We start from the raw sequence: 27,696 nt of genomic DNA on the forward strand, positions 1-27,696 counted from the left end.
ACAGCAAAAAAACTGTAATTATGACATCTCAACATAAGCTGGGTGAGTGAATCGGTACAGGAACTGCAGGAAGTTGATAATCACTGAGACTGAAAATTTATTTGGTGAAAGACATTAAAATAGGGTCCATAGGATGGCCAGTCTGGTCGCGTAGTGGTTAAGTTCGTGCACTCTGCTTTAGCGGCCCGGGGTTGGCAGGTTCGGAGCCCAGGCGCAGACCTAGCACCAGTCATCAAGCTACACTCTGTAGGCATTCCACATAAAAGAGAGGAAGATTGGCACAGATGTTAGCTCAGCGACAATCTCCCTCAAGCAAAAAGAGGAAGATTAGCAACAGATGTTAGCTCAGGGCCAAATCTTTCTCACGCACACATGCAAAAAATAGGATCCATAGGAAAGGATCTCCCCTTAACTAGAAATGTGGAATGACAATATTGAAATGGCGTGCATCTGAAAAGTGAATAAATAGATGCTAACAGCCATGAGTCAGAAGCACATGAGTTCTAAGAGGTTGAACTCGAGAGCAGATCAGGCAACGCTGCTTAATACCATCACATGATCTGCCCCGAGGCCCAGTCTTTCATTAAAATAAGGAGCGGGGCGCAGCAGAGGCCAGAAGAGCACGGTTGATCTCAGCGGATGGAGCCAGAGGAGTTAAAAGTTAAACCTTGATACCCTGGGTCTGTGAGAATTCAGCATGGAATGTGTCTACTGTTTCCTGGGATTTCTGCTTCTGGCTGCAAGATTGCCCCTTGATGCTGCCAAACGTGAGTAATTCTCAATTTCTGTAATTCTCAGCCATTCTCTGGCTATTGGTTGAAGTGATGGGCTGTCTGAGGTAACGTCTGAGCCAGAAGTTGGACTTCATGAAGCGTCTCAGGACTATTTCGTGCTCACTTATTTCTTCTGGAAATGGTTGGGAATGTTGAAACTACAGCAAAATGCTTCAGGCTCTTGGAAAATAATAACTGTGCAGCTCCTCTCTTATGGAGGTTTTTTTCCATCGAAATCACCACCTCCTCTCTTGCCAGACAGTGGGAGCATGAGGTTGTGAAGAGAACAGTCTGAGAACAAAGCAGTGCTACCTACTGAACTTTGCCTGGTTTTTATCCCATGAGGTGGAGACCTCAGATGAAATGGGGCCCAAAATCCGGAGACAAGCTCTGTAAAAATCCCAACCCAGAAACTGTTGCCAATCCTGCTGGTATTTCTTCACAGTCCTGCAGGAGCTTGCTGCAGCTATAGTGAGGTTACTGGAAGAAGAGCTCAACCTCTGGGTCTCCATTCTAGTTACACATTAGAGGCTGGGGACTTTTTAACAATGCTGATGCCCAGATAGATGAAATCAGAATCTTTGGAGGTGGGATGGGAGCATCCTTGTTTAAAAAGCTGCTGTTGTGATTAGAATGTGAAATCAGGGTTAGGAACCACTGAATTCCTCCTGTACAGCCCACTTGTCCGCCCGGGGGATGGGTGACTATGATGGCCCCCATACTCCAGTAAGAGTTAGTGTGGAGTGGGAGAAAGAAGTGAATTATACATCACCCAGAAAGTCCACCCCACCTCACTCCAATAGAGTAATTATGTTCACTGGATGAAAAGTCCAGGGGTCCTGATTCTGCAGGATAACTCCATATGGGGAGGTAGGCGCTGAGAAGGGACCAGCATCCACCTCACACCCACCATGTGTAGTCTCTGGGCAGGCCGCTTAGTTTACATCACTCAGCTAATCCCCGCAACCGCCTTTGTGGAGCAGATGGGCCTCCCCCATTCAAGGTGAGGACGCTGAGAGCCCAGGTCTTGCTTTTCTCCTGCTCGGCCCAGTTCGCAGAGAGAAGGATCCTGGACACACGGCCTGGGGCCCCTGTGCACACCCTCATTTCACTTTCCCTCCTTGCAGGAGAGAAAAGTCCTACAATTAGGTTCTCCTTGCAGAGTACGACCCCCCGCCGGCTGCTGGGTGGAGAGAGGAAGAGAAAGGAGCCGGCGGGATTCCCGGGGGCCGCAGAGACCCAGGCGGGAGCGCGGTGTGAGGTGGGGGCGCTGGGGGCCCTGGGAGCCCAGGTGGTGGAGCAAGGGGTGAGGTGGGGGAACAAGGCGGGGGTGGCAATAGGGGTAGGGGAGGGAAGCGGCCACTTCTGCTGGGAGCCGCTGGGGCCGGAAGCTGGGCCGCGCCCCGCAGCCCCCGGGACTCTCCGCCCCTCCACCTCCCGTGGCGGGGATCGGGGCGAGTCGGGGCGGGGGGAGGGGGGGGGCCGCAAGCCCCGAGTCTAGGACAAAGGAGTCCAGACGCAGGGACTGCGGCGGGCCCGCGCCCCAGAAGGCAGCTGCGGCCCCGGAACAGCCCGGGGAGGCTGGCACTGTGATGGGCTCGTTTCCCAGCCAAGGAAACCAGCCTCTGAGAGGGTAGGAAACTCGCCCTAGGCCACACGGCGGGTAAGAGGAAGAAGAAGGCTTCCAAGCCGACCCCAGCTCTTCTGGGGCTGGACAGACGTGCCTGCCCGCCGTGGGGCGGGGCCACAAGTGACTTAGCTCCATTGAGCTTTAGTTTTCTTGTTTGCAAAACTGAGCAATAGGGTTCTTGTGAGGTCACTAACAAAGGGTGCTTGGAGTGGGAGATGTACATGGTGGCAATTGTCTGACCCGAGTGTACCAACCTGGACAGACGCCCCTAGAGTCCGCAGTCCCGGGAGATGGAGGTCGGTGGGAGGCCCCCGCGCCTAATTCTAGCCTGCATTCCACCAGCACCTCTTTGCTCCTGAGGTTGGATCTCGGCCGTCAGTGTGACGGGCGTCCCAACCTGTTAGGCAATGTAACCAAGCCCGGGCGTTCCTGGGTTTATCTTGCCCTGGACTAAATATTCTGCCCGGAAAAAATAAGGATGGGAAGGATTCAGCAGTGTGTGAAACCCCAAGGGATTCCTCGCTCCTTTCCAGTCATGGCCCTGGTAAAAAGTAGGAAGGAGAAGGCGTTGACAAAATACTTAACAGGCGGCCCAGCCGGCCCCTAGCTGCTGGTGAACAGAGCGGCGGGTTCAAAGTGTAGAGGGAAAAGCCACAGCCGTCCTGGGTGTGACTCCATTTACCTTTATGTGTATCTCCCTCCACACACACAGCTCTTTTTTGTCTTAAGGTCTGCTTACTGTTGGGCTTGTTCTATTTTTTTAATTCAATTTTTCATTTCAAGGTAATTGTAGATTCACGTGCAGCCGTAAGAAATAATACAAAGATATTTCCTGTACCCTTTATCAGTTCCTCCCAATGGTAACATCTTGCAAAACTATTGTGCAATATCACAACCAGGATATTCACTTGATACAGTCAAAATACGGAACAGCCCCCTCACCACAAGGATCCCTTATGCCCCTTTTAGCCAAACCCAGTTTCCTTTCCACCCACCCCCAGCCCCTGGCAATCACTAATCTGTTCTCCATTTTTATGATTTTGTCACTTCAAGAATGTTACATAAACGGAATCATACAGTATGTAATCTTTGGGGATTGGCTTTTTTTGCTCAACACAAATTATTGAAGCTGTTGCCTGTATCAATAGTTTGTTCTTTTTTATCAGTGAGTGGTATTCCGTTGTACTGATGTACTACCGGTTTGTTTAACCGTTCACCCACTGAAAGATATTTGGGTAGTTCCAGTTTAGGCGATTATGAATAAAGCTGCTGTGAACATTGAGGTACAGGTTTCTATGTGAACATAAGTTTCCATTTCTCCGGGACAAATGCCCAAGAGTACAACTGCTTGATTGCATGATAATTGCATGTTTAGTTTTATAAGAAATTGAAAAACTGTTTTCCAGAGTGGCTGTACCGTTCTACATTCCCACCAGCAGTGTATGAGTGATCCAGTTTCTCTACATCTGCACCTACATCTGATGTTTTACTATTTTTTACTATTTTTTATTTTTATTTACTATTTTTTATTTTAGTCATTCTGATAGGTGTATAGTGGTATCTTACTGTGGTTTTAATGTCATTTCCCTATTGGCTAATGATAGTGAACATCTTTTCATGTGCTTATTTGCCATCTGTGTATCTTCTTCAGTGAAATGTCTGTTTAGGTCTTTTACTCATTTTTTAATTGGATTTTCTTTTAATATTGAGTTTTGAAAATCCTTTATATATTCTAGATGTTATTCTTTTGTTGGGAATGCAGTTTGCAAATTTTCTCCCAGTCTGTAATTTGCCTTTTCAACCTCTTCACATGGTGTTTCACAGAGCAAAAGTTAATTTTAATGAAGTCAAATTTATCAATTTTTCCTATTATAGATCATGTTTTTAGTGTCAAGTCTAAGAATTCTTGCCTACCTAGAGCCTGAAGATTTTTCCTATGCTTTTTACTTTTTTACAGCACCATTTGTTGCAAAGGCTGTCTTTCCTCCATTGGATTGTTTTTGCGTCTTTGTCAAACATCAGTAGGATATGTGCGTGAGTCTACTGCTGGGTTCTCTAGTCTGTTCCTTGGACCTGTGTGTCTATTCATTGTCACTCTCCTTTTAAGTTTGTATTTTTCCTGGACTTCTAACATTTAAAATCAGAGGAGAAACCTGTGTTTTTATTATATTTCCGGAAACACTGACTTTCACTCAGGATCTGAGGAAGAGGAAGACTCTTTGGAACAGTGGAAAAAACTGGTCCTAGGAATCAAAAGGTGTGAATCTTCATTTCCACTCGATTCAAAATGACTCTGAGTGAATCGTCTCTCTTCTCTAGGCCTGAATTTCTTCATCTATAAATGAAGGAATTTGAACTAACTAATCTTAGTTGTTTCCAAGTTGAACATTCTACCATTCTATGACTCAATTTGAGTGAACTTTCAGTTATAAACATTTATTGATAAACATGCGTTTCCTGCCCTCACTTAGTATCTGTTTCTAAATAAGAACAATCTCACAGAATCACAAGACATTTGGTTTTTGTCTGGTTTGAGGCCCAGAGAAATCACATGGCCTGAGGTCCAACAGCCTGTTTAGTAGCAGAGCCAAAGACTAGAAACCAGGTTCCTAGTTCAATGCTTTCTATTCCATTTGCGTCCCTGATAAGAGAGGAATAATATGCTGCTCCCTCCACCCAGCTTGGAGAAATAGAAGACAGAGGTTAGTGGCATCCATTCAATATGGTTTCTCTGAGCAGCTACCAAATACTACACCTCATGGAGGTCCTCTTCCAGGATTTAAAAGAAGACTCCATGTCCAGGCCAAGACACAAGACCACGTGAATTGATGAGAGAACAGTTTACGATAGTGTATGATTAGGGGCTGGCTGAGGGTTATAGACAATCGAGATTTTGGCTGTGAGTAAGAGAATATTCAAATAGGTTGAGTAAGACTGTTATTATCTCACTCAATCCATTCAGAGGTGCGCAGGGCTAGAGAAACAGCTCAGCAATGTCATTAAGGACTCTTTCTAACCTTCCATCCTGACACCCTTGATGTGTTGGCTGGCTTCCTCAGATTTGTGCTCTCATGGTTGAATATGACTGTCACAGCTCTAGACATTGTATCAGTACACTACCATCTCCAAAATAAATTCTGAGGAGGAAAAAAATGGAGTTTGTTCACACATGTTTCTTTTTATGAGAGGAAAGCTTTTCCCAGAAGCCCCCAGCAGACATCCTCTCAGCTCCCATTGGCCAGGATCTAATCATCTGCTGCTGCCCAAACTATAAAGAAAACTAGGAAAGTGAGCCTCTGTGATTTTGAACTGTCATAGTTGAAGCTCTGCAACAAGGGGGGAACAAAGGAGGAGGAGAGCAGGCAGGAAACAGCTGCTGGGTAGGCAGCCAACCAGTCTGCTACCACCCTCAAAGAGACAACGTGACCACCAGAGTCATCATGCGAGGCAAAAAGACATCAACTCAAGATCTGAAAAAATTTTAAAAGAATTAGAATATCATGGAGCAACCACTCAAAACTGAACAAAACAAAGAGGTACAGCGAAAAAGCCAATAGTGGAGATAAAATGAAATCCAAAACTAATCCCAAAAAATACAAGAAAAGAAAAAGGAATAAAGAACAGATGGGACAAAAAGAAAACAAGATGATCAACTTAAATCCCACACTATCGATAATTACATTAAATGTAAATTATCTAAACACTCCAAATAAAAGGTAGAGATTATCAGACTAGATGAAAATAGAATAAGACCCACTTCAAATATAAAAATGCACATAGGTTGAACGTAGAAAGATGGAATAGATGTACCAGTTAAACACTAAGCATTAACATCAAAGTGTTCTTCAGAACAAGGACTATCACCAAAAATAAAGAGGATCAATTCCTTGTGAGAAAAGGATCAATTCATCAAGAAGACTTCACAATTCTAAACAGAGCTTCAAAACACATAAAGCAGGGGGCCGGCCCGGTGGCCCAGTGGTTAAGTTTGCCCGCTCCACTGCAGCGGCCCAGGGTTCCGCTGGTTCGGATCCTGGGCACAGACATGGTACCGCTCATCAGGCCATGTTGAGGCGGCATCCCACATGCCACAACTAGAAGGACCTGCAACTAAGATGTACAACTATGTACCAGGGGGGATTTGGGGAGATAAAGCAGAAAAAAAAAAAAGATTGGCAACAGTTGTTAGCTCAGGTGCCAATGTTTAAAAAAAAAAAATACATAAAGCAAAATCTGACCACTGAAAGAAGAAGTTGGCTAATCCATAATTATAGTTGAAGATTTTAACATTCCTCTCACAGTAATTGAAATAAGTAGACAGACGATCAATAAGAACATAGAAGTCTCCAAAAGCACTATCAACCTGCTTGACCTAAATGAAATGAAAAAAAAACACTCAACCCAACAAATGTATTCTACTCAAGTGCACATGGAAGATTCACCAAGACAGATCATATGCTGAACCAAAACAAAGAAAAAAAATTAGATTATTCAACAGTGAGCTCTCCAGTACTGATAGGCATCTCTTGGATTCCTGGAGGCATTCCTGAGCCTGGCATTTCTTTAGCCAGGTGAACAGTTCAGAATGGGAAAAGATGCAAAAATTGATCTAAAGATCATTGGCATCAGTGTTTTCCTAATGATATTGTATCAAATCCGAATATTCAGAAGATATGTTTTGAGAAACCAAATGATGGCTAAGAAATACTTTCATAAATTTTCCTTGATTCATTTAAAGTACACAAAGAGATAAGATCTGAATGCTTGTATTCAAGATATTTCCAGTCGACATTTTTTTTAAGTGCCCTTTCTTTGCTTGACATATTGGAAATATTATGTACGTGCTTTCCAACCTTACCAAATAAGTTGCTTTAACCATTGTTAGATAAGTAGTAAATGAGGAATGGAGTAGATGAAATAATTTGTTTTTCAAATATTAATACAGGATTTCATGATGTGCTGAGCAATGAGAGACCTTCTGGTTATATGAGGGAGCACAACCAATTAAAAGGCTGGTCGTCAGATGAAAATGACTGGAATGAAAAACTCTATCCAGTGTGGAAGAGGGGAGACCCACGGTGGAAAAACTCCTGGAAAGGTAAAGCAAAAGATTCAACCCAAACAACTGTAATTTCCTATTTAAACTAATCTCATAGATTGTAGACTTTGAGATCACATGGCTCACATTGCATCCATGAGAGACAATACTCTAGTTACCAAGTGGGAAGTACCTAGATCTGGCAGTCCTTCCTTTGTCTCAGCATCATAGCTTCTAAGCCTCACACACACACAAATTGTCTAATCTCCTTGGAAATTAACAAGGTGGTAGCTCTTAGAAGATTTTGGAGTGCCAGGAAATTTAGCCTCAAACCTATTTAACTAGTGTGGAAATGGTCACGTTCAGGTCTATGACTTCAGAGCAGTTTTTCACTATCTCAAAAGTGTGGTTTCTGACCACAGAAGTGTGATTTCTGACCACAGAATTGTGGTCAGAGGGCCAGCCCAGTGGCATAGTGGTTAAGTTCATGTACTCCACTTTGGCAGCCCAGGGTTCGCAGGTTTGGATCCCAGATGTGGATCTATACACCACTCATCAAGCCATGCTGTGGCGGCATCCCATACAAAAAGTGGAGGAAGATTGGCACAGATGTTAGCGACAATCTTCTTCAAGCAAAAAGAGGAAGATTGGCAACAGATCTTAGATCAAGGCTGATCTCCCTCACCAAAAAAAAAAAAAAAAAAAAAGTGTGGTCAAAAAGTGAATATCTTTCCATTCACATGAAAGAATGAGTCTTTCCATCATTGGTTTGGAGATTAAAAAATACAAATCTTTAATACTTGTCTCCTCAATCCAACTGAGCAAACCTTTTAATTATTTTAAGTAAGTGTTCTTTATGTGTATAGAGAATTCTTTAACTGGTCTGATTTCTTTTTTTATTCATATTCTAGAATGTTGAACCCTGAAAGCTAAAGTTAGGAATTCAGAAAATAAATTAACGTGTCATAAAGAGGCGTAAAGATCCTCTGGTCCTTATTAGTAGAGTTGACTTTACTTTGTTTATTTATCAGTGAAAGGAAAAAAAAAGTGCTTGATCGTTGAGTTCTACTTTTTTATGCCCTAGGAGGCCGTGTGCAGGCAGTTCTGACCAGTGATTCACCAGCACTGGTGGGCTCAACTATGACGTTTGTGGTGAGCCTGGTATTCCCCAGATGCCAAAAGGAAGACGCCAATGGCAACATAGTCTATGAGACTAACTGCAGAAATGGTAAGGAATGTTATTCACGTCACAGGAAGACACAAGTTCTCCTGACTACTGCATACAGTCGTTCTCATAAACCTTAATGCTCACAGGTACTTGTGTAAATGCTGCTATCATTCCTTACCACCCCCCTCCTCAAGTTGGCTGACGGGCAGGGTGAGTGTGTGGTTCCACACGGTCCCTTCATCAACATCAACATTAGCCAAACCCACTTCAGCAAACTGGTGGCTCCCCACTGCTTGGAACCCTCTTCAAAAGCTACATTGTCACGTTCAGCTTTTTCCTGGTGTCCAGTTGGTTAGACAGAGAATATCTTGTTGATCCTCAGATTTTTGTTTTATTAGTTGGAATTCTTTTGGCTACTTAAAAAATAGCCAGTTTGACTGAGGTTTGCTGACGGGATTAATTCCTGCTCACAAGTATTTCTTCAGCAAATGCTGTGTGGCTAGCACAAATGCTAAAATGTGTATATTTTGCTTCTGCTTTGCTCTTTGTTAAATCAGATAAGCTCTTTGTATACCCTAAAGGGCACAAATGAACACAAACACATCAAGGGAAATTATCTTGTTAGAACTATACGTTCTCAAAAGCTCTGAGATAATTACTCAGATTCTTCCATCAGTGACAAGGCTATTAAATGCATTTATGATCTGATTTTATGATTTAGAACTTCTATTAAACAGTGGATGTTTTCATTCTTTATTAATTTATCGTCTTCCTATGAAGCAAACATTAGATTCTGTATAGAAAGAGTTTCATATTTTGTGTGTCATGTTTAATATTCTGTAGCATTTTTTCTCTTTCTTCTTTTCTAAAAAAGCTGATTCTTATGAATGTTTCAAAAAACAGTCTAGCCCTTTGAGCATTTTTATATGAAAGAGTCCTTGTGACTTATGCAAATTTTATAAAATATCTATCACCATTAAAGGGAACTAGGGATCTTTGGAGAAATCACTAATTCCAGGTCCAGGGCAGCGAGAGTACCAGATGGTCCTGGGACATCTTCTTGTGCCAGAAAGTAAAGAAATACTCAAAGACTAATGTAGACATGTCACAAGGACTCAGAAGCCAGCTCGAAGGGGCTCCCAGTGGCCGTATTTGGGACAATTTAAGAATAAAAATAATAATGACTGTAATAGATTGACAAATAAAAAGATTCTTCAAAAATGTCAGTGACATAAAAAACCAAGGTGAGGGGACTGACTAGGTGAAAGATATTAATCATGACTTGTTTAAAATGAAAATTTTCACACATAAAGGAAAGTAGAAAGCAGGGTACACTGAGCACCCAAAGAGCCTCTACCTAGATTCAACAATTTTAACGTTTTGCCATATTCGCATCTTTCTTCCTCTATTCCTCCCTCCCTTCCTTCCTTCCTTTGTCATTTGAAGAGATTAAATAGTCAATGTAGTATGTGAACCTTGATGCGACTGTGGTAGGGGTGGTGATCGTGGTGTGGTTATGTAGGGGACTGCCCTTATTCTTAAATTGTGTGCTAACATCTTTGGGAGTGGAGAGCCATGATGTCAGATGAGTCAGGAACAAGAGCTACAGGCAGAGAGAGTGTATCAAGATAAAAAATAAAGCATCCTTCAGTTTGGTTTGAATACAGTTGTGATTTGGAGACCCAATATGAGGATAATTATATTAAGTGATATCTTTAGATTGAACTTTCCTGAATAATTGCTTTATATAAAACTTTTGTTGAGGGGCCGACCTGGTGGCACAGTGGTTAAGTTTGCACGTTCTGCTACGGTGACCCGGGGTTTGCCAGTTCGGATCCCGGGTGTGGACCTACACACTGCTTGTCAAGCCATGCTGTGGCAGGCGTCCCACATGTGAAGTAGAGGAAGATGGGCATGGATGTTAGCTCAGGGCCAGCCTTCCTCAGAAAAAAGAGGACTGGCAGAAGGTGTTAGCTCAGGGCTAATCTTCCTCAAAAAAAAAAACTTTTGTTGAAATTTGACATATCTGCTTAAAAATACACAGGTCATAAATGTGCCATTGGATTCTGAGTATTAGGGTTTTAGTTGTCCAACTATGTTTAAACTGGTTATGAAAAATATGAACAAGTGTTTAATCCAATGATGAGCATTGGACATTCTGAGCCCAGATGACAAGCATAGCTTCTCTCTCTCTCTGTTTAGATACTGGCCCATCTCCTGACCCGTTTGTTTACAACTGGACAGCATGGACAGAGGATGATGACTGGGGAAATGACAGCAGCCAAGGTCATCACAACGTTTTCCCTGATGGAAAGCCTTTCCCTCGCCCCCCTGGATGGAAGAAACGGAATTTCGTCTACGTCTTTCACACACTTGGTTGGACTTCTACAAACCCCTTAGCTGCATCTTTTCCCCTTATAATTTTAACTTTTTTCTCTTATTCTATAATTGAGAATTGTAACAGACTGTGGGTTTAACAACAGTTACTCTATTAACTTTCCTTAGCTGGGGTGGAAGGTGAGGGATAAAAACAAAATCTCAGTTAGCCTTGCCAAATCTCCAGGTCACCAAAGAATGAAAAGGAGAGAGAGGAAAAAAAACAGATTCAGCTTTCTTTTTTAAAACACACTACTCAATGTTTTTCTGTCTAAAATAGTAATATGAAAAATACTAATATTTATTTGAATGGTACATGGATGGGCATTTGTTGATTTATTTAATTTTTTATGTTTTCAAAAGAATTTTTAAGAATTAAACTTATGCTCTTTGTAGGAAATTTGGAAAATGCAGAAAAGTCATCCATAATTAACACCAGAAATTACCACTGTTAACATGATGGTGTTTTCTCTACTAGTATTCTTTTATTAAGATTGTAAGGTATACACATTCTTGCTTAATATCATGAGCATTTCACTATATCATTAAAATTCTTTACATACGTTATTTTAATGACTGCATAATATTCCATTGTGTAGAAATAACATAATTTAACCGTCCTTCTTCTTTGACATAGCCTACCCTCTTTTTTCGTTTTTCTTTTAACCATGAATGGTATCCACTTTGCTTTATTATTTGTGAGGTGATTACTTTTGGGAGGAGCAAATTTCAGTTTTTATTAGCAAAGCTGCTAAATTCTTAGTTAAAAATGTCACCAGGTGCCACCTGGCTCCGAGTATTTGGAAACTGCTGCCAATCATGCAGCCTCCAAATTTCTAAATATTTTGTCTTTCTTCATCAATTAGAGAAAGCTTCTCTTGCTTCAATTTAACTGATTTACAAATCAAAACAACATATTAATAATACATTCCAGTTGAACAAAGTACAAAATATTTATCAACTATTACTCCCATCGATTTAAATCAGTTGATTTAAAGCTGACTTTTCTCAGTGCCTTCACAGCCCTGTCAGTCTTCTCACCAAATGTCATGATTTCTTTGGCCTGACAGTTCGCCTGGAGTCTCTTACGCTCACTGACACTCCACACTCTTTTTAAGTCTAGTTAACGTGCATTCACTTAACTAGTTAAGATGTCTTTATTTAAAATCAAATTTAAGCCCAGAAATTGCTAGTTTTTTAATGACTATTTTGAGTTTCCATCTTCTGCTGAGGTCTCAGTTACCTGGTATATTCTCCCTCAACTAAGCGTTGCCTGTGTGGTCTGTCTCTCAGTGCCAGAACTCACATTTTCCCCTCATAGAACTAACACCCTGAGAGGCACCTCTTCCCCCTACAACCTCCAACAGAACTGCCTCTGCATTTCAAGGTAAAGGGGGATTCCAAATTACACATCCCTCAGAAGACTAGTGTGTTTTCCTGACACCTTGGACCATGTGATGAACATGCTCTTTAGACGTCCCCATCTCACAAGCATCCATCTCACAATACCTGTTGTTCCAATGATGCACCTGTGCTGATGGCTCAATAGGGTCAGAAAAACCCTTGACCCCTGAAGGAGAGGAATTGCTTTCACTAGCAAGCCAGTGGCAGTTAGATTTAGGTTAGGGTTGGAGAAAGAAAAAGAATGACTCAAAAGTGTTCTACAAATGTGTTTAGGGAATCGCTCCATTCCTATTTATACCCACCCTATTTCTTTTCATTCACTTACTCCATTTTTTTAATACAGATACTGTTAGAAGGAGGATTCTAGCCCCCTAAAAAAATAGCTGCTTGATAATATAGCTGATGGGGCTGGCCCTGTACCCAAGTGGTTAAAGTTCTGTGTGCTCCGCTTCCACAGCTCAGGTTCGCGGGTTTGGATCCCGGGCACAGACCCATTCTGCTCATCAGCCATGCTGTGGAGGCATCCTGCATACAAAGTAGAGGAAGATGGGCACAGATGTTGGCTCAGGGCTAACCTTACTCAAGCAAAAAAAAAAAGAAAGGAAGATTGGCAACAGATGTTAGCTCAGGGTGAATCTTCCTCACCAAAACAAAAATAATAATATAACTCAAATAGTAATATTATTACAAAAATAAGGTAGATTTTTCAATAAGTTGTTTTAACTCTCTTGGACACCTCACCATTATGTTAAATGTATTTTCTGTGGGAGACACATGTATTTCAAGTGCCAGATCACTTACTCATAAAAAGTATTTCTTTGTAAACTGAGGACTAACTGTATTATCCCACCAAACAGCTCTTTTCATTTTAACCAACTATATACAATTACATTTATATAACTGTGGGTTTGTTTTATAAGATTTTACATAAAAGTGAGCACCTCTTCCTTTCTGAAGCAGCCAGGACCACATTCCAATCCCATTTGTCCCCTCCCAGAGCAATCTCTAAATGGCAGTCACTAGTCTTTAAGAAACAATACATTCCTATAATGATCAAGTAATGTAGCCAATAACTAAAAATTTCCATCCTCTCAAAGGTCAATATTTCCAGAGGTTGGGACGGTGTTCAGCGAGAGTTTCTATAAACACAACCAATGTGCCACTTGGCCCTCAACTCATGGAAGTAACTGTCTATAGAAGACACGGACGGGCATATTGTCCCATCGCAAAAGTGAAAGATGTGTATGTGGTAACAGGTGAGTAGTGTGAACTCTAAATTACCTGAGGGGGAGGCGCTTAGTCCTGGGGGTGTCAGCGGGTTAAGAAAGAGTTAGAGCTAAGTGTTGTGGTTTAGGTTACGATTCATTTGGGCTCCCTACCAAGCTTATATATTTAATTATGTTGTATTCCATATATGTTTTCCAGAATAAGTTGGGGAAATTCTTGAAAGCTTGCATAGGAAAAGAGAAAATGATGCTGAATTATCCCTAACTTTAACTTTTTAACCTAAAAACACTATTGAAGTCATCCACTTAAAATCAAGCAATCATGAGTTCTTTCTTTTTTTTGGATATATCTTTTAGATCGGATTCCCATATTTGTGACTATGTCCCAGAAGAATGATCGAAATTCATCTGATGAAACCTTCCTCAGGGACCTCCCCATTGTGTTCAATGTCCTGATTCATGATCCCAGCCATTTCCTCATTGAGTCTTCCATTAACTACAAATGGAACTTCGGCGATAACACTGGTCTATTTGTTTCCAACAATTCCACTTTGAATCACACGTACGTGCTCAATGGAACCTTCAGCCTTAACCTCACTGTGCAAGCGGCAGTGCCCGGACCCTGTCCCACGCCCTCACCCCGACCTCTGACACCCACCCCTGCTTTACGTAAGTGTTTTCCAGGTTACCTTTGAGGGGGGTTCCTTAACAGCTAAAAAAATATTCACGTAGGTTACATTATTAGATCCCTAGTTTTAAAGATTGTGTTTAGACTCTGCCATGATTTCATTCTGTATCTGTTGATTTTTTTTTTTTTTTGGCCATTTTATCACCATTTTAAGCTATTAGAATATGGAAGAAAGGAGAGTATATTTAAAGTCACTTTGCAAGTAGAATTTGGTGACTTGTATATAGTAGTCCCCCCTTGTCTGCGCTTTCACTTTCTGAAGTTTCAGTTACCCATGGTCAACTGTGGTCTGAAAATATTAAATGGAAAATTCCATAAATAAACAATGTATTAGTTTTAAATTGCCCCCATTCTGAGTAGCATGATGAAATCTCTCGCCATCCTGCTTTGCCAGCACTGGCCGTGAATCATCCCTTTGTCCAGTGAACCCGCACTGTTATTGTTTTTACCAAAACAGGGTATCCGCCCGTCAGTCTCTTAGCTGTCTGGGTTATCGGATCGGCTGTCAAGGAATCATAGTGCTTGTGTTCAAGCAACTGTTATTTTACTTAATAATGGCCCCAAAGCACAAGAGTAGTGATGCTGGCGATCTGGAAATGCCACAGAGGAGCTGTAAAGTGCCTCCTTTAAGTGAAAAGGTGAAAGTTCTTGACTAAATAAAGAAAAAAAATCATATGCCGAGGTTGCTAAGATCTACAGTAACTTTTATTAAAGTATATTGTTTTCATTGTTCTAGTTTATTAGTGTTATTGTTAATTTATTACTGTGCCTAATTTATAAATTAAACTTTATCAAAGGGATGTATGTATAGGAAAAAATAGTATATATAGGGCTCGGTACTATCTGTGGTTTCAGGCATCCACTGGGGTTCTTAGAACATATCCCCTGCTGATAAGAGGGGACTACTTTACAGCTCTTTGACTTCCTAATTTTCACCAGCCCTCGTTACGTGTACAGATGCTTTCCCCCTTCTGGCCTGTCACATTTCTGTTCATCTCTCGTTTTATCTAGCTATGGCTCCTTATAAACATTCAGACCATTTCCACTTTCCTTCCTCCCCCTCCCACATTTCTCCCCACTTCCATTCTCCTTCCTACCCTGCCCACATCTACCTAGTGTCCCATAAAAATACAGTCATACTTGAAAGCAGTTTCCAAATGGCCCAAGAAGGAGTGAATGCACCTTGAGAGTAGTTTTCGTCTAGCAAGCTGGAAAGACTCCAGACATTAAAATTTTTCTGAATATAAGGCATAATTAATTAAATTCCACCCTCTACTGATAGTATATGAGGACATTCAAGAAGTTCTTAAGTCTGCTTTGGGAAGCGGTACCTTCGGTCTGATTCCCCACCCTACCCCACTGGGCCATTAGTACATCTTAGCATCCCAGGATGCAGGGGAAGGCAAAAGGCTGACATTCTCTCACTAGTCACAAGAGGGCGCCATCGCCAAGTCCAGAGGGAACACTCAGATCATGATGTCTGGACTTGTCGCAATTATTGTTTTTACCAAAACCTATTCGTTGGAAATAATAAACTGTTATAATAGTGTGTTATTAATAAAATGAGATCTTCTTAAGTCAAGCATATCTAAATCAAGACACTATAAGTTATTACTGATTTTCATTCATTCTTTTTTGAAATGTTATAAATTACAAAATTAATGATGTTCCTCAGTAAAAATTCAAACAATATGGAAGACTAGAATAAAAGCAAAAATCCCTGTTCACATTCTCTCCCAAGAGTTAAAGCCTGTTAATAGTTGAGAATGTTTCTTTCCAAATCTTTTTCTATGCATTTAAAAACATATTCAATGGAGCTGGCCTAGTAGTGTAGGGGTTAAGTTCGTGTGCTCTGCTTCAGCAGCCCAGGGTTCATGGGTTCAGACCTACACACTGCTCATCAAGCCATGCTATGGTGGCATCCCATATACAAAATAGAGGAAGATTGGCACAGATGTTAGCTCACAATTTTCTTCACCAAAAACAAACAAAAAACATATTCTATAAATATACATAGATTTGGTTTTGATTTTTATGTAAATGGGCTCATGCTATATTTGGTTGTCTCTCTCTCTCCCTTTTTTTTTTTGGTGAGGAAGATTGGCCCTGAGCTAACATCTCTTGCCAATCATCCTCTTTTTGCTTGAGGAAGATTGTCCCTGAGTTAAATCTGTGTCAATCTTCCTCCACTTTTCATATGTGGGATGCTGCCACAACATGGCTTGATGAGCAGTATGTAGGTCTATGCCCAGTATCTGAACCTATGAACCCCAGGCATCTGAAGCAGAGCATGTCAACTTAAGCAGTACGCCACCAGGCTGGCCCTCATGTTATATATATTGTTATACAACTTGCTTTTTTTCACTTAACAAACATCATAGACATCTTTCCCTTGTCAATCCATGTAAGTCTAATTCACTTTACTCAATGACTATGTAGTGTTTCATAGTATGTATAAACTATAATTTATTTAACTATACTCTTATTTTGGATGATTAGGTTAATCCTAATTCCAATTACAAATATAACTTCTCTGAACAACTCCAAACATATGGCTTCATTCTGTTATTTCTGTAGAAGAATCAATTTCTTTATCTGCTTTACAAATAAGGGGACCAGGTATAAAATGCAAAATAAATTATAAATGCCTATAATATCTAGAACTGCCTAGAAATTCCTGAATAGTAAAGGGCTTAATGTTAGATTATTTAATGCTAGTCTATTTTGAATCGAATTTTTATTAACCTAGCTTGTTTTTCTTAAAACCTATTTATATCATAGCATGTGTGAAAAATATTTTTAAGTCAATGAATCAGTATTTTAAATTTCTGTATTTTCCATAGATTAAACCATAAGATTTAAGATAGCAACCCTTATGAGTAGCTAACTTATATAATGAAAGGAAGCTATCGGGTTTATCTAAAAGTGTTAGATCAACCATGATCAGCCCCAAAATGCCATAAAGCAGCTGTGACAGTTGGGGAAGGGAGGGGTGGGAATAAGTAACGGGACCCACAGTGAGGATGGGAGTCAGCCCACGACGTCAAAGAGCGCGATGGTGTGGGGTCTTTGTCCTGTAGACAAGAGAGCGTTTTTGGCTATGCAGACCACATTAACAGGCTCGGATTACTGAGCATTGCATTATTATCTGACCAAAAATTATGTTCTCTCTGTTTTGGGAAGTGGTTTCAAAGTAAAGCACAGCCATTAAATAGAAACCAAATTCAACCACAGGAGTGAGACAGAAGCGGAGTTGAAGAGGTGACGTGGGGAGATGGTTCTGTCACAGGGCAGGCAGGTCCACACTAGTTTTAAGCCACAGAATTCTCTTGTCTTAACTTACAGTGCCATTGTTCATTTTTCAGATATTTAGTGAACAAATCTGAAAAGAACAGCCTTTGTGAGACTGATGCTGTTAGTATAATACTGTATATTATACCACGTAGAACTTTCTCGCTTTCCCAAAGTGTCAAGGGCTCTACACCATTCTCTGGGTAACAGGGACATAAATAGTGAATTAAGCATGAGGTTTTCCTTCTCTCCCATCTGTCTTTTAAGGTGTTAGTTTTTCTCCATTAGCCTTTAATCTTACCTTGACTTTATAGATATAGATATATAGCTATAGACTTGACTTTATAGATATGTCTGCAAAATTCCATATGCATTTTGTGTGTGTGTGAGGAAGACTGTCGCTGAGCTAACAGGCGCATCAATCTTCCTCTACTTTATGTGGGATGCTGCCACAGTGCGGCTTGATGAGTCGTGCTAAGTCTGCGCCCGGGATCCAAACCTGTGAACCTCAGGCCACTGAAGCCAAGCGCACAAACTTAACCGCTATACCATGGGGCCAGCTCTACCATATGCATTTTTATGAGCATTCTACCAAAGGTAGAATCATTGACTTTTATTATTTGGTCATTTTTTAAAAGAAGTTTTATTTTAAAAGATGGCAGGGTCATGATTCCATGCTCTAACTTGACAGTTAAATTCTGCCTGTCAAGAACTTCAAAAGAAAGAGCTTTCTAGTTTTCCAGGGAAGAGCTAGCCATCTTTAATACCCTGCATAAACAAATCTATTGCTACAGAGCACATCAGTTGAATCTCAGGACAGAATGAATGATTATCCTGTAACTTCCAAAGGATGAACGTGAAACTCAGGGGACACCCCCAAGGGTCTGCCACAGTCAGTCCTGCTGATAAACCACTGCATTTGAATCCAACATGGTGTCAGAGCCTTTCTGGGCTTTACCCAAGCAGCATTTCCCAAAGTGTGTGCCATTGAGTGCTCATTTCTGGAGATGCTCTGAGAAGACCCCTCGGAGCAAAGGGGAGTCATGGGGCACATTCATTTGCCCACTAAAGGCTCTGAGGCGCCCTGGAGAAATCTGCCAACTGTCTTCATCCTTACATGTCACTATGTTAGAGACGCAGCTCCTGTGAAGTTTGATGCCCTGCCCCAAAACTGGGTCCAGTGTTATGCCTTTTAAAATTTAAGAGAAGATGGCGTTATATTTTCAATATCATATTTCCTTTCTAGTCTTTTTATCTTGTTAAAGGGACACCAACACCTCAATTAGAGCTCTTTAAATCATGACTAATAGAGCATTAAATTCTTTGCTGTAATCATATTCAAAGGGGTATTTTTCAAAAGCATCTTGTATTCACTCTTGTCCTTCCCTGCACCTCTGCTCATCACAGTAACTGCGAGACTTGAGAATGTAAGCTCTGGAGCTATGAGACATCCACAGAGGGGAAGGACTGCCTTTCTCTGTGTTGCTTGCTTCTTAATCTATCATGCGCCAACCTTAATATTTTAAATTATATATCCTATATGTTATAGCACACACATATATAAATAGATGTATAGAAGTACATATTGGGACAAGGAAATTGATATTTGTCAAGTACTTTCTGTGTGGCAGGCATGAAGCTGGTTTTATATACCCATCTTATTTAAGTGTCATAGTTCAACCTTACTAGGTCAGTAAGCATTATTCCTATGTTACAGGTGAGCAAATTGAGGCAAAGAGAAGTTAAATGATATGCCTATGGTCTCAAACAGCTAAATACTCGAATTTGGAATCTGGAATTTGGATCTGGAATTTGAGCCCAGAATACCTGCCTCCAAAATTGAAATAAGATTCTGTCTATTATGGCCTGCTTTATTTCATTATAATTGTCATACATACATTTTAATATGGCATCTATCTTTCATTTGCTTCCTGTGTTTAAAATATGGGATTGTGGTTTTTTACATAATTTAACAATGATAATGCCTTGTAGCTCTCACAGCTATATGAATCATTACACATTTAGTTCAAAGTTCCGCAGCAATTTAATATATAGAATTCTTGATGTTTTTCTAAAGAACAGGCAGACAGATGTTTAGATTTTGGTTATATTATGCACATCTTTTACATTCTCAGCAACTAATCTAAAATCTCATTATTCAAACTCTCCAGTACCTGGTGGTGACAATCCGCTGCAGCTGAGAGATGTTCCTGATGAAAACTGCCGGATTAACAGATATGGTTACTTTAAAGCCACCATCGAAATTGTAGGTAAGACCAGGGGGAAAGGATGTTAGAATCCCCCCTGGGCCACCCACTCACGGGGCTGACTCTGGAGGGGTGGGCGTGGGGAGCAGGGGCACTCACTCTCTGTCTGAGGTGATACTGCACATGCACGAGCAAAGACTCTACTAGTTTCTAGATCCCCACCTGCCTACCCTGGCCCTCCTTAGTCATCCAGGTGGAAATAAGCCCTCCATGAGGCCCTGCTAATGAGCCTGCCCAGAGCCTGGGTCCCCCACCCTGTGCGTCCCAGAAATCTGGAAGAATGTGCCTTGAAGGAAGGCCAGTATCAAACTCCCACAACATCCACTTTCTTCCCCTAGCTGATTTCCCAAAACCACACTTCTTGTGTGAAGGAAAGGGGAGTGAACAGGCCACCACACACAGCTGTGGATTTGGGGCACTGTCCACAGGTGCCCAACAGAGAAGACAGGCGGGGGCTGAAGCCTAACCTGTGCACCCTGGTTCTGGGGAGGGGGCTGGAACCCAAGCTGTGTGCCCTGGGGCTGAGCCACCTCTGCTGGAGGGTTAGCTGGCCAAAGCCTGAGCCTGGGGGCTGCACCCCCCAGGGGTCACCTTTTCCTGAAACACCTGCCCAGAAGGGATGCTGCCTTCTAGCACATACGCAGACTCCGGAAATAACTGTCTAAGTTGGACTGAAGGACAGTTCACTTTGACTTTGAAAATGCTGCATGGACATGTATCCAAAGCTATGGGGTAGCTTCCCTGATCTAGGGTGTTTCTGGTATGGTGAGAAGGCTGTCTCCATTTTGTTTGGCCCTCTGATTTGTTAGGGAGTGGTTCCGTTTGGTTTGGTTTCTGTTGTATTTTGATGTGTTTTTCTACGGGGGTATTTTTGTTAGATGGAATTCTAGAGGTTAACATCATCAAGATGACAGATGTTCTGATGCCTGTGCCGCAGCCTGATGACTCTGTGGTGGATTTTGTCGTGACCTGTGAGGGGACGTGAGTACATCTTCTCAGTCAGAGGGACGGATCAAGTGAGGACCCCAGGCCTGAACAAAGGCCTTGACACCAGCATCCTCCTCGAAGTTAATTTAAATTTCTAGTTCACCAGTAAGCCAGGACAAGGGAGCACCCTTAGAGTTGCTCTCAACCATGCACTGGTTTTGCTAGAGTTGAGCAATGCTCGTTACCTTTAGCTGTTGATGAAGTTGAATAATAATGATCAATTGAACGCTTACTATGTTCTCAACTTTTTACATCTGTTCTCATATTGAATCCTTACACAATCCTGAGTCTCCTCGTTTTACAGATGGGGCCACGAGGCACATGGTGATTAGAGAACTTGCCCCCATAGACAGCGGGTCCCAGCAGAGCACGGTTCACATGCCTTGGTCTGGCTCAGAGCCCTGCTCTTAAGCTCCCTGAGACTCCTCCGGAGTGGCGGGAAGCCAGTGTGGGATGGCTGTGTCCTAGCATTAATAGCAATGCCTGCTAATCCTGTCTCTCTTTATAATTTATAAAGCTCTTTCTGATGCATTATATAATTTGACTTTGGTTATAGCTGTATTTGTAATTTGTATTATAAATATAAACTAATTAATATACAAATACTATATCAATTAACTAATTAAATATGTTCATTAATTAATTTACAGATAATATGTAAGTCCGTAATTAAAATGTATGTTTATGCGAATGTATAAATTAATCAAGAGAATGGAACAGTATAAAGATGTGGCCTTATGTGATAAAAAGGGATGTCTAAGAAACTCTCCAGTGTGGAGAGAGGAGTGGAATAAGGATGAAAGAAAATAGCGAAAAACCTGACTCAAGGAGTGATGCTGCTGCAAGGGTCCAGGGCCGGGTGAGCAGGAGCCTGTCCCCATCTCACCCCAAGCCGTCACAAGCCCCAGCCCCAGAGCCTGGTCTCTCCATCCAGAGAAGGGAAACGGTGGCTAAGACACTACTGCATGGCCACATAGCCTTGTGGTTACAAGGACAGTTGTCAAAGATCCTTTGTTCAAGTCCCAGCTCCACCTCTGACTGTTTGTGTGACCCTGGACCAATTACTTCTCCTCCCTGAGATATATCGTCACCTGCTACACTGGGAGAATATTACTTTCCCCATAAGGTCATTGAGAGGAACAGACAAGAGCATATCATATATCTAAAACTCAGCACCTTGCACACAGTAAATACTGCAGAAACAGCTGTTGTTATTATACCTCTGCAAGTACCCAGGCAGGGCCGACTCTGGTATTTAATAATGCCTCTGCCTACCACCTAAGCCATCTGCATCTTTGGGCATTTTAGGAAGCCAAAATGTAGTGGGAATGACTTGGGCTTCACGGTTTCCAACAGCCCCTTGCCTTAGGAGACATAATTTCTTCCTCCTTCACCCCCAGGGCCTCACTTTCCTGAGGATACAGAGGAAATAGTAGCTCACACCAGGCTTGTTTAAGAGTAAATTCTTTGCGACAATTTGATGTCATGTGGTTTGAGTAAGAATAAGGTGGAATTCAATTTTATAGAAATGTAATGATTTTACCTTGTAAGCTGACGTTGCATTCCTCTCCCTCCCTCTCGGTGCCACTTGTGCCTCAGCATTCCCACGGAGGTCTGTACCGTAATCTCTGACCCCACCTGCCGAATCACCCAGAGCACAGTCTGCGACCCTGTGGATGTGGACGTGGGCGAGCTGTGCTTGCTGACCGTGAGAAGAGCCTTCAGTGGGTCTGGGACATACTGTATGAACCTCACTCTGGGTGATGAGGCGAGCCTGGCCCTCACGAGCACCCTGGTCTCTGTCCCTGGCAGAGGTAAGTTTTGTTTTATGGTTGTACTAACATTTCCTTTGCAGATAAAGTGTGTGTTCAATACCAAAGCTGTTCAAGGCTTCACTATCAATGTTTAATTTTATTTCAGTGCAAAACTCATTGAACTATTGTTAATGTGGATTTGAGAACTGGCCTTAAAATCCAACAGCAAATCTACTTAGGGAAGGGATGAGAGAGAAAGACCCAATGAAATAATGGCCAAAGAAAAGCCTTTTGATGAACAAAGTCAGCTGTGATCATGGACCAGTAATAATTGGATGTGATCACTGCCTGCTTGAATAGATTTGTATTTCAAGGGAAAGTGTAGAGCCGAACATCAAAAAATAACAACGTTCTCCAGTTAAACCATAACAAAGGGGATGCTGGTATCCGGTTGTCATTAGAATCCACCTGGTAAAGACGTGAAGCCAAGAAGAGAAATGAGAAACTGAGTAGACTCCTGGCTCCCTTCTAACTTGTGCATGTACTCTCTTTCCCCTCCCACATTCTACCAAGCGTTACGCTGAGACAGTAACAAACCAACTTACCTAGTCCTCAGATGTTCACCAGAAAAGCTACCCTTAACCCCCTAATGCTTGGAGAGGTAAAATGTTAACAAAGTGGACTAAGGAGTTTCACTGAGAAATTTTCATTTACTGATGGCTTCCAATTTCCCCATCCCCCAAATTGGGACTCCACCTGGTGACCCTAACTGAATTTCACTTACAACCTACTTTGTTGTAATACACTGCTTTATCTCTTAGAAGAAGCGCTACTTGGTGGAATGAAAGGGAGAGATTAAATTGTATACACATGACAGGACTTATTTTGCTCCTTCATGTGAGTATTGTCTGGTACAATCTAATGACTAACTCACAAATAGCTCCTTTGGACTTGGAGCCTATCTCATAAGGTAGAATGTACTTAAATATATATTTATTCATTAACCATATAAAAAGCAGCTTTAATCTCATTGAAAGCAAACCTTAAGTAATCATCATATGATTGTTTGTTTGAGGGTTTATTGTTGGCAAGATCCAAGGAGTAGATTTTAAAACCAAAAAAATGACGATATGAAGGTACGCTGCTTCCTGGGGGATGGGGCGCACTGGGTCCTGGGGTGGAGAGATGGGAGGGCGGGCGGGATGAGGCAGGCTGGAGCCCTGACTGAGCACAGATCTTCAACGCTGTCACCTCCAGGAGCTGCCTGAGCCATTTCCAAAATCCAGATAAAGGAAGCTCAGAAATCCAGTGGGGATTATAACTTGTTGACTTGGGTTTCAAAGTCAGAATTTCAGAAATAGATCATTGTTCAAAGGCAAACCCATAGACTTTTAGCTGAAAATGACTTTTATTCATTGAGTCAGTGAACATTCATGAAGCGTCTGCAATTCTTTCAACAAATATTCATTGAGCATCTACTCCGTGCCCAGCACAGCTCTAGGCATGAGACAAACAGTTCTAGATCAAGTGGGGAACAAGATGAACAAGGTTTCTGCCTTTGTGAGCAGAAACAGGCAATAAACAAATAAGATGATATTGTGAAGAAAATTAAACAAGGCCAGGGCATGGAGAGAGACAAGCGTGAGAGAGGGGACAGCGGTGGGCTGTCTAGACTGGCAGGTCAGGCAAAGTCCTGCTGACCCAGCAGCACCCACTTGGTGAAGGGCCTCCTCTGAACTGAGACCTGAGTTTCAAGAATGAGCAGCCTATTTAGTTCCCTGTAGGCCACCGTAGGGTTAGGGTCTTATTCTGTGCCTAAGAAGAGCCATTGGCAGGTTTGAAGCATGATCTGATTGATACTTAGTGGAAGATCGTTCTGACTGCCGAGTAAAGCAAGGATCATTGGAGGGCAAAAGTGGAACCAGGTAGGCAGTAAAAGGTCCTCTCAGAGGAGAGGCTGGTGGCTGGGACTGCGATGGTGGCGGAGGAGACAGAGGAAAAACAGATAAGCTCCAGTTGTACTTTGGCAGTAGAGATAAGACTAATTGATTTGCTGGGTTCCGGGAGTACAGAGAAGACATAATCTCTGCTTCCTGGTTCTCACAATCTAGTAGGAGAGAAATATGTGTAAAGAAGTAATTGTAACACAACGATGGAGGCAGAGGAAGAGCGGCAAGTAGAACAGTGACAAAGGAAGATGTGACCCGGCGCCCTCAGAAATGTCTGGAAGGCGTCCCGAACGGGTAGACATTTGAGATGAGCCAGGGAGGGACATTCCCAGCAGAGGGCATGAGATTTGAAAGAGCATGGGGAGGATGGGCAACCCCCAGGATTTTTAGCACAGCCGGAAGGTAGGGAGTGGGCGGTGAGGCCAGAGGAGGGGGCAGGAGGATCACAGAGCCCTTCACCAGGGGGCGCTGCTGAGTCAGCTGAGACCTGAGCCCGTGTCTCCAGGACGTGACATCTCCCTCCTGAGCCCTTAACACAGTGTTCCAGACTTGCTAACTCATTCTCTAAATGGAGGGTAAGCTGACCCAAAGACTATGTATTATTTAATGGAAAAGATTACTGAAAGCCCAGAGGGAGCCATATATCTTCTGATAGCTCCTTTCCTCATTTAGTTAATTGCATTACAAGCAGCATATCCTCTAGGTGGAAGATGTCACTAATACGGTCTTGCTTCTTTTTTAAGACCCAGCCTCCCCTTTAAGAATCGCAAATGGTGTCCTGTTCTCCGTTGGCTGCTTGACCATAGTTGTCACTGTGATCGCCCTTTTGGTGTACAAGTAAGTTGCTGGTTCTAACACTTTAAATCACTATAGTATATTGTCAAAAATAAATAGCATATTTCTGCACAAATGGTCCATTTTCCCTTTTTTGCTTTTAAACATTTTGTGTGTGGGAGGAAAATCTTCCACTGAATGATGAATACCAAACTAGCCTGTTAATTTTGCTGTGGCTTTTTTTTTTTAATCCTGAAAATGCTACCAGATGTCAGTAACTTTACAAAATTGTGTCAGCTTAATGTTTAACGGATAATCTCAAATTATAGTAAGCAGGCATATTTCTTGCATGAAGAAGAGAAAACAAATATATTTTCATAAGACATCACTGTCTTAAAAGCCATAGATTAGGTTAAATGAAATTAACCCTTTTGTACTTGGCATGTAAAAGATTGTAAAAAGTAACATATTCCAGCTGGAGATCTTTTTTTAATCCGTCTAACACATTGCTTTCAGAAAACACAAGGACTACAGACCGATAGAAAACAGTACTGGGATCGTGGTCAAAGGAAAGAGGCTGAATGTTTTTCTCAACCGTGCAAAGGCTGTGTTCTCCCGCGGAAACCAGGAAAAAGATCCACTGCTCAAGAACCACCCCGGAACTCTTTAAATCTTCAGCCATATTCCTGACCAACAGCTCACTCTTCAGTCCCATTTATGTGAGCTGTGCTACAGTGGATGACTATTAACTATTTTTCCTAAAGATCACTGTAAAATATATATTGTGGTTGAGGGAGGTTGGTTTTTTATATATAGGTTAAGTGACATTTTAGAGAAGTGGAGAGGAGTTATACTGCATGCAGCCAAGGCCACGTTGTATAACTAGTAAAACCAGTTAGCAGAGCTTTCTTTTGTTATGATTTATGTTTCACTTATAATGTCTTAGGTGATTAGTAGGATAGACATCCTGTGTACAAAGAGTAGGGGCAGAAGGTACTATGCATTAGCGTCTAGGTTACCTGGAAGGAGAGGGTGGACACTTTCTAGCATTCCTTATAACCATATGCCTAAACCCAGTGTATTCTTGTCCTTAAGATCACGTTCCAAGTGAACTGAATCCTATTTCAATGAGCGTGCATGAGCTCCCGGCAGAATAATAACAGGCCAAGCCTCTAGTATGATGTGCATGCTTGTTATACTAAAAAAAAAATACTAATCTAATAAATAGATACGCATATTTTTGTGACAACTTGCCCTGCCCAACTGTGTAAAGTAATGGTATTCATTCATTCATTTATCCCATGGACATTTATTTAGCACTTTCTGTATATCAGGCATGTTGGTAGGCTCATGGCCCTGCACTCAGAGTGTTGACACTGCTGTGTATATATCTGAATTTCTGTACACTGATGCAGGTATTTGAAATTATATATTATGATTTTCCAAAGTAGGAGGCCCCTGGTTTTCCTACTGGTTTTTCTGTTTAAATCATATAGAAACTTGTTCAGTAAGTGTTTTACTTCCATTTGTAACTAAAACTACTATATGTCAGACATGACGTTCTTTTTCTCTCCTTCCTGAAAAATAAAGTATGAAAAGAGAAAAGACCTTGGAGCTGTATTTATTTTTACAATGTGTTGTTTGCCTTTCAATTTCATTAATAGTTTTTGATGCATAAAAATTTGTTTAACACTGCCCCATAGAGCACTGATAACATCTGAAATATTTTATATTTTAACATATGTATACAGTACGTGAAATTTCGATAAAAAGTTTAATATATAAATGTATATATTCAGACCAATCTAAAATGAGATTTTCTATACGCAACTCCTCTGGACTCTTTGAACAGTCAGTGTTATAATAAAAATAAAGGCAAGGGGATAGTTCGAGGTCACAGATCAGCGAACTTTTTCTGTAAAAGGTCAGGTAATAAATATTTTAGGCTTCATGGACCATACAGTCTCTGTCGCAACTACTCAACTCTGCTCTCGTAGCACAAAAGCTACCGTATGCATAAATGAAAGAACGTGGCTGTGTTCCAGCAAAAGCATATTTACAAAAGCAGGTGGTGAGCCAGATTTGGCTCATGGGTCATAGTTTGCTGACCTCTCCTCTTGACTAAAAGAGACTAAAGAGAAATAGCAACCAAATGCAATTTGGGAATCTATGTTGGATCCCGCATGAAAAAAAAAAAAACAGCTATGGAAGATATTCTTAGGACAACTGGGGGAAGTTTGCATACACACTGGATACCAGATGATGTTACAGAATTATTAATTTTTTTTTTAAAGATTGGCACCTGAGCTAACAACTGTTGCCAATCTTCTTTCTTTTTGTTTTTTTCCCGGCTTCTTTTTCTCCCCAAATC

General features: G+C 41.5%; 1 protein-coding gene across 3 annotated transcripts; it reads left to right on the forward strand.

Moving 5' to 3' along the window:
- Positions 1-259: 259 nt before the first annotated feature.
- Positions 260-26,930, forward strand: GPNMB (glycoprotein nmb). 3 transcript variants are annotated; one of them, XM_070615903.1, is made up of 13 exons: positions 615-767; positions 4,361-4,433; positions 4,600-4,660; positions 7,349-7,501; positions 8,526-8,669; positions 10,812-10,985; positions 13,487-13,645; positions 13,973-14,284; positions 19,766-19,864; positions 20,740-20,842; positions 22,448-22,662; positions 25,295-25,388; positions 25,842-26,930. In XM_070615903.1, exons 4-13 carry the CDS (start codon positions 7,390-7,392, stop codon positions 25,993-25,995), a joined length of 1,566 nt encoding a protein of 521 aa, XP_070472004.1. In that variant the 5' UTR covers positions 615-767; positions 4,361-4,433; positions 4,600-4,660; positions 7,349-7,389; the 3' UTR covers positions 25,996-26,930. The 3 variants fall into 3 exon arrangements, with proteins under 3 accessions (XP_008533899.1, XP_070472004.1, XP_070472005.1); XM_070615904.1 differs by lacking the exons at positions 615-767; positions 4,361-4,433 and adding an exon at positions 1,901-2,034; XM_008535677.2 differs by lacking the exons at positions 4,361-4,433; positions 4,600-4,660 and having other exon boundaries at positions 260-767.
- Positions 26,931-27,696: the final 766 nt, after the last annotated feature.

Source organism: Equus przewalskii, chromosome 4, assembly GCF_037783145.1.
Source record: "Equus przewalskii isolate Varuska chromosome 4, EquPr2, whole genome shotgun sequence".
NCBI classification, from domain to species: domain Eukaryota; kingdom Metazoa; phylum Chordata; class Mammalia; order Perissodactyla; family Equidae; genus Equus; species Equus przewalskii.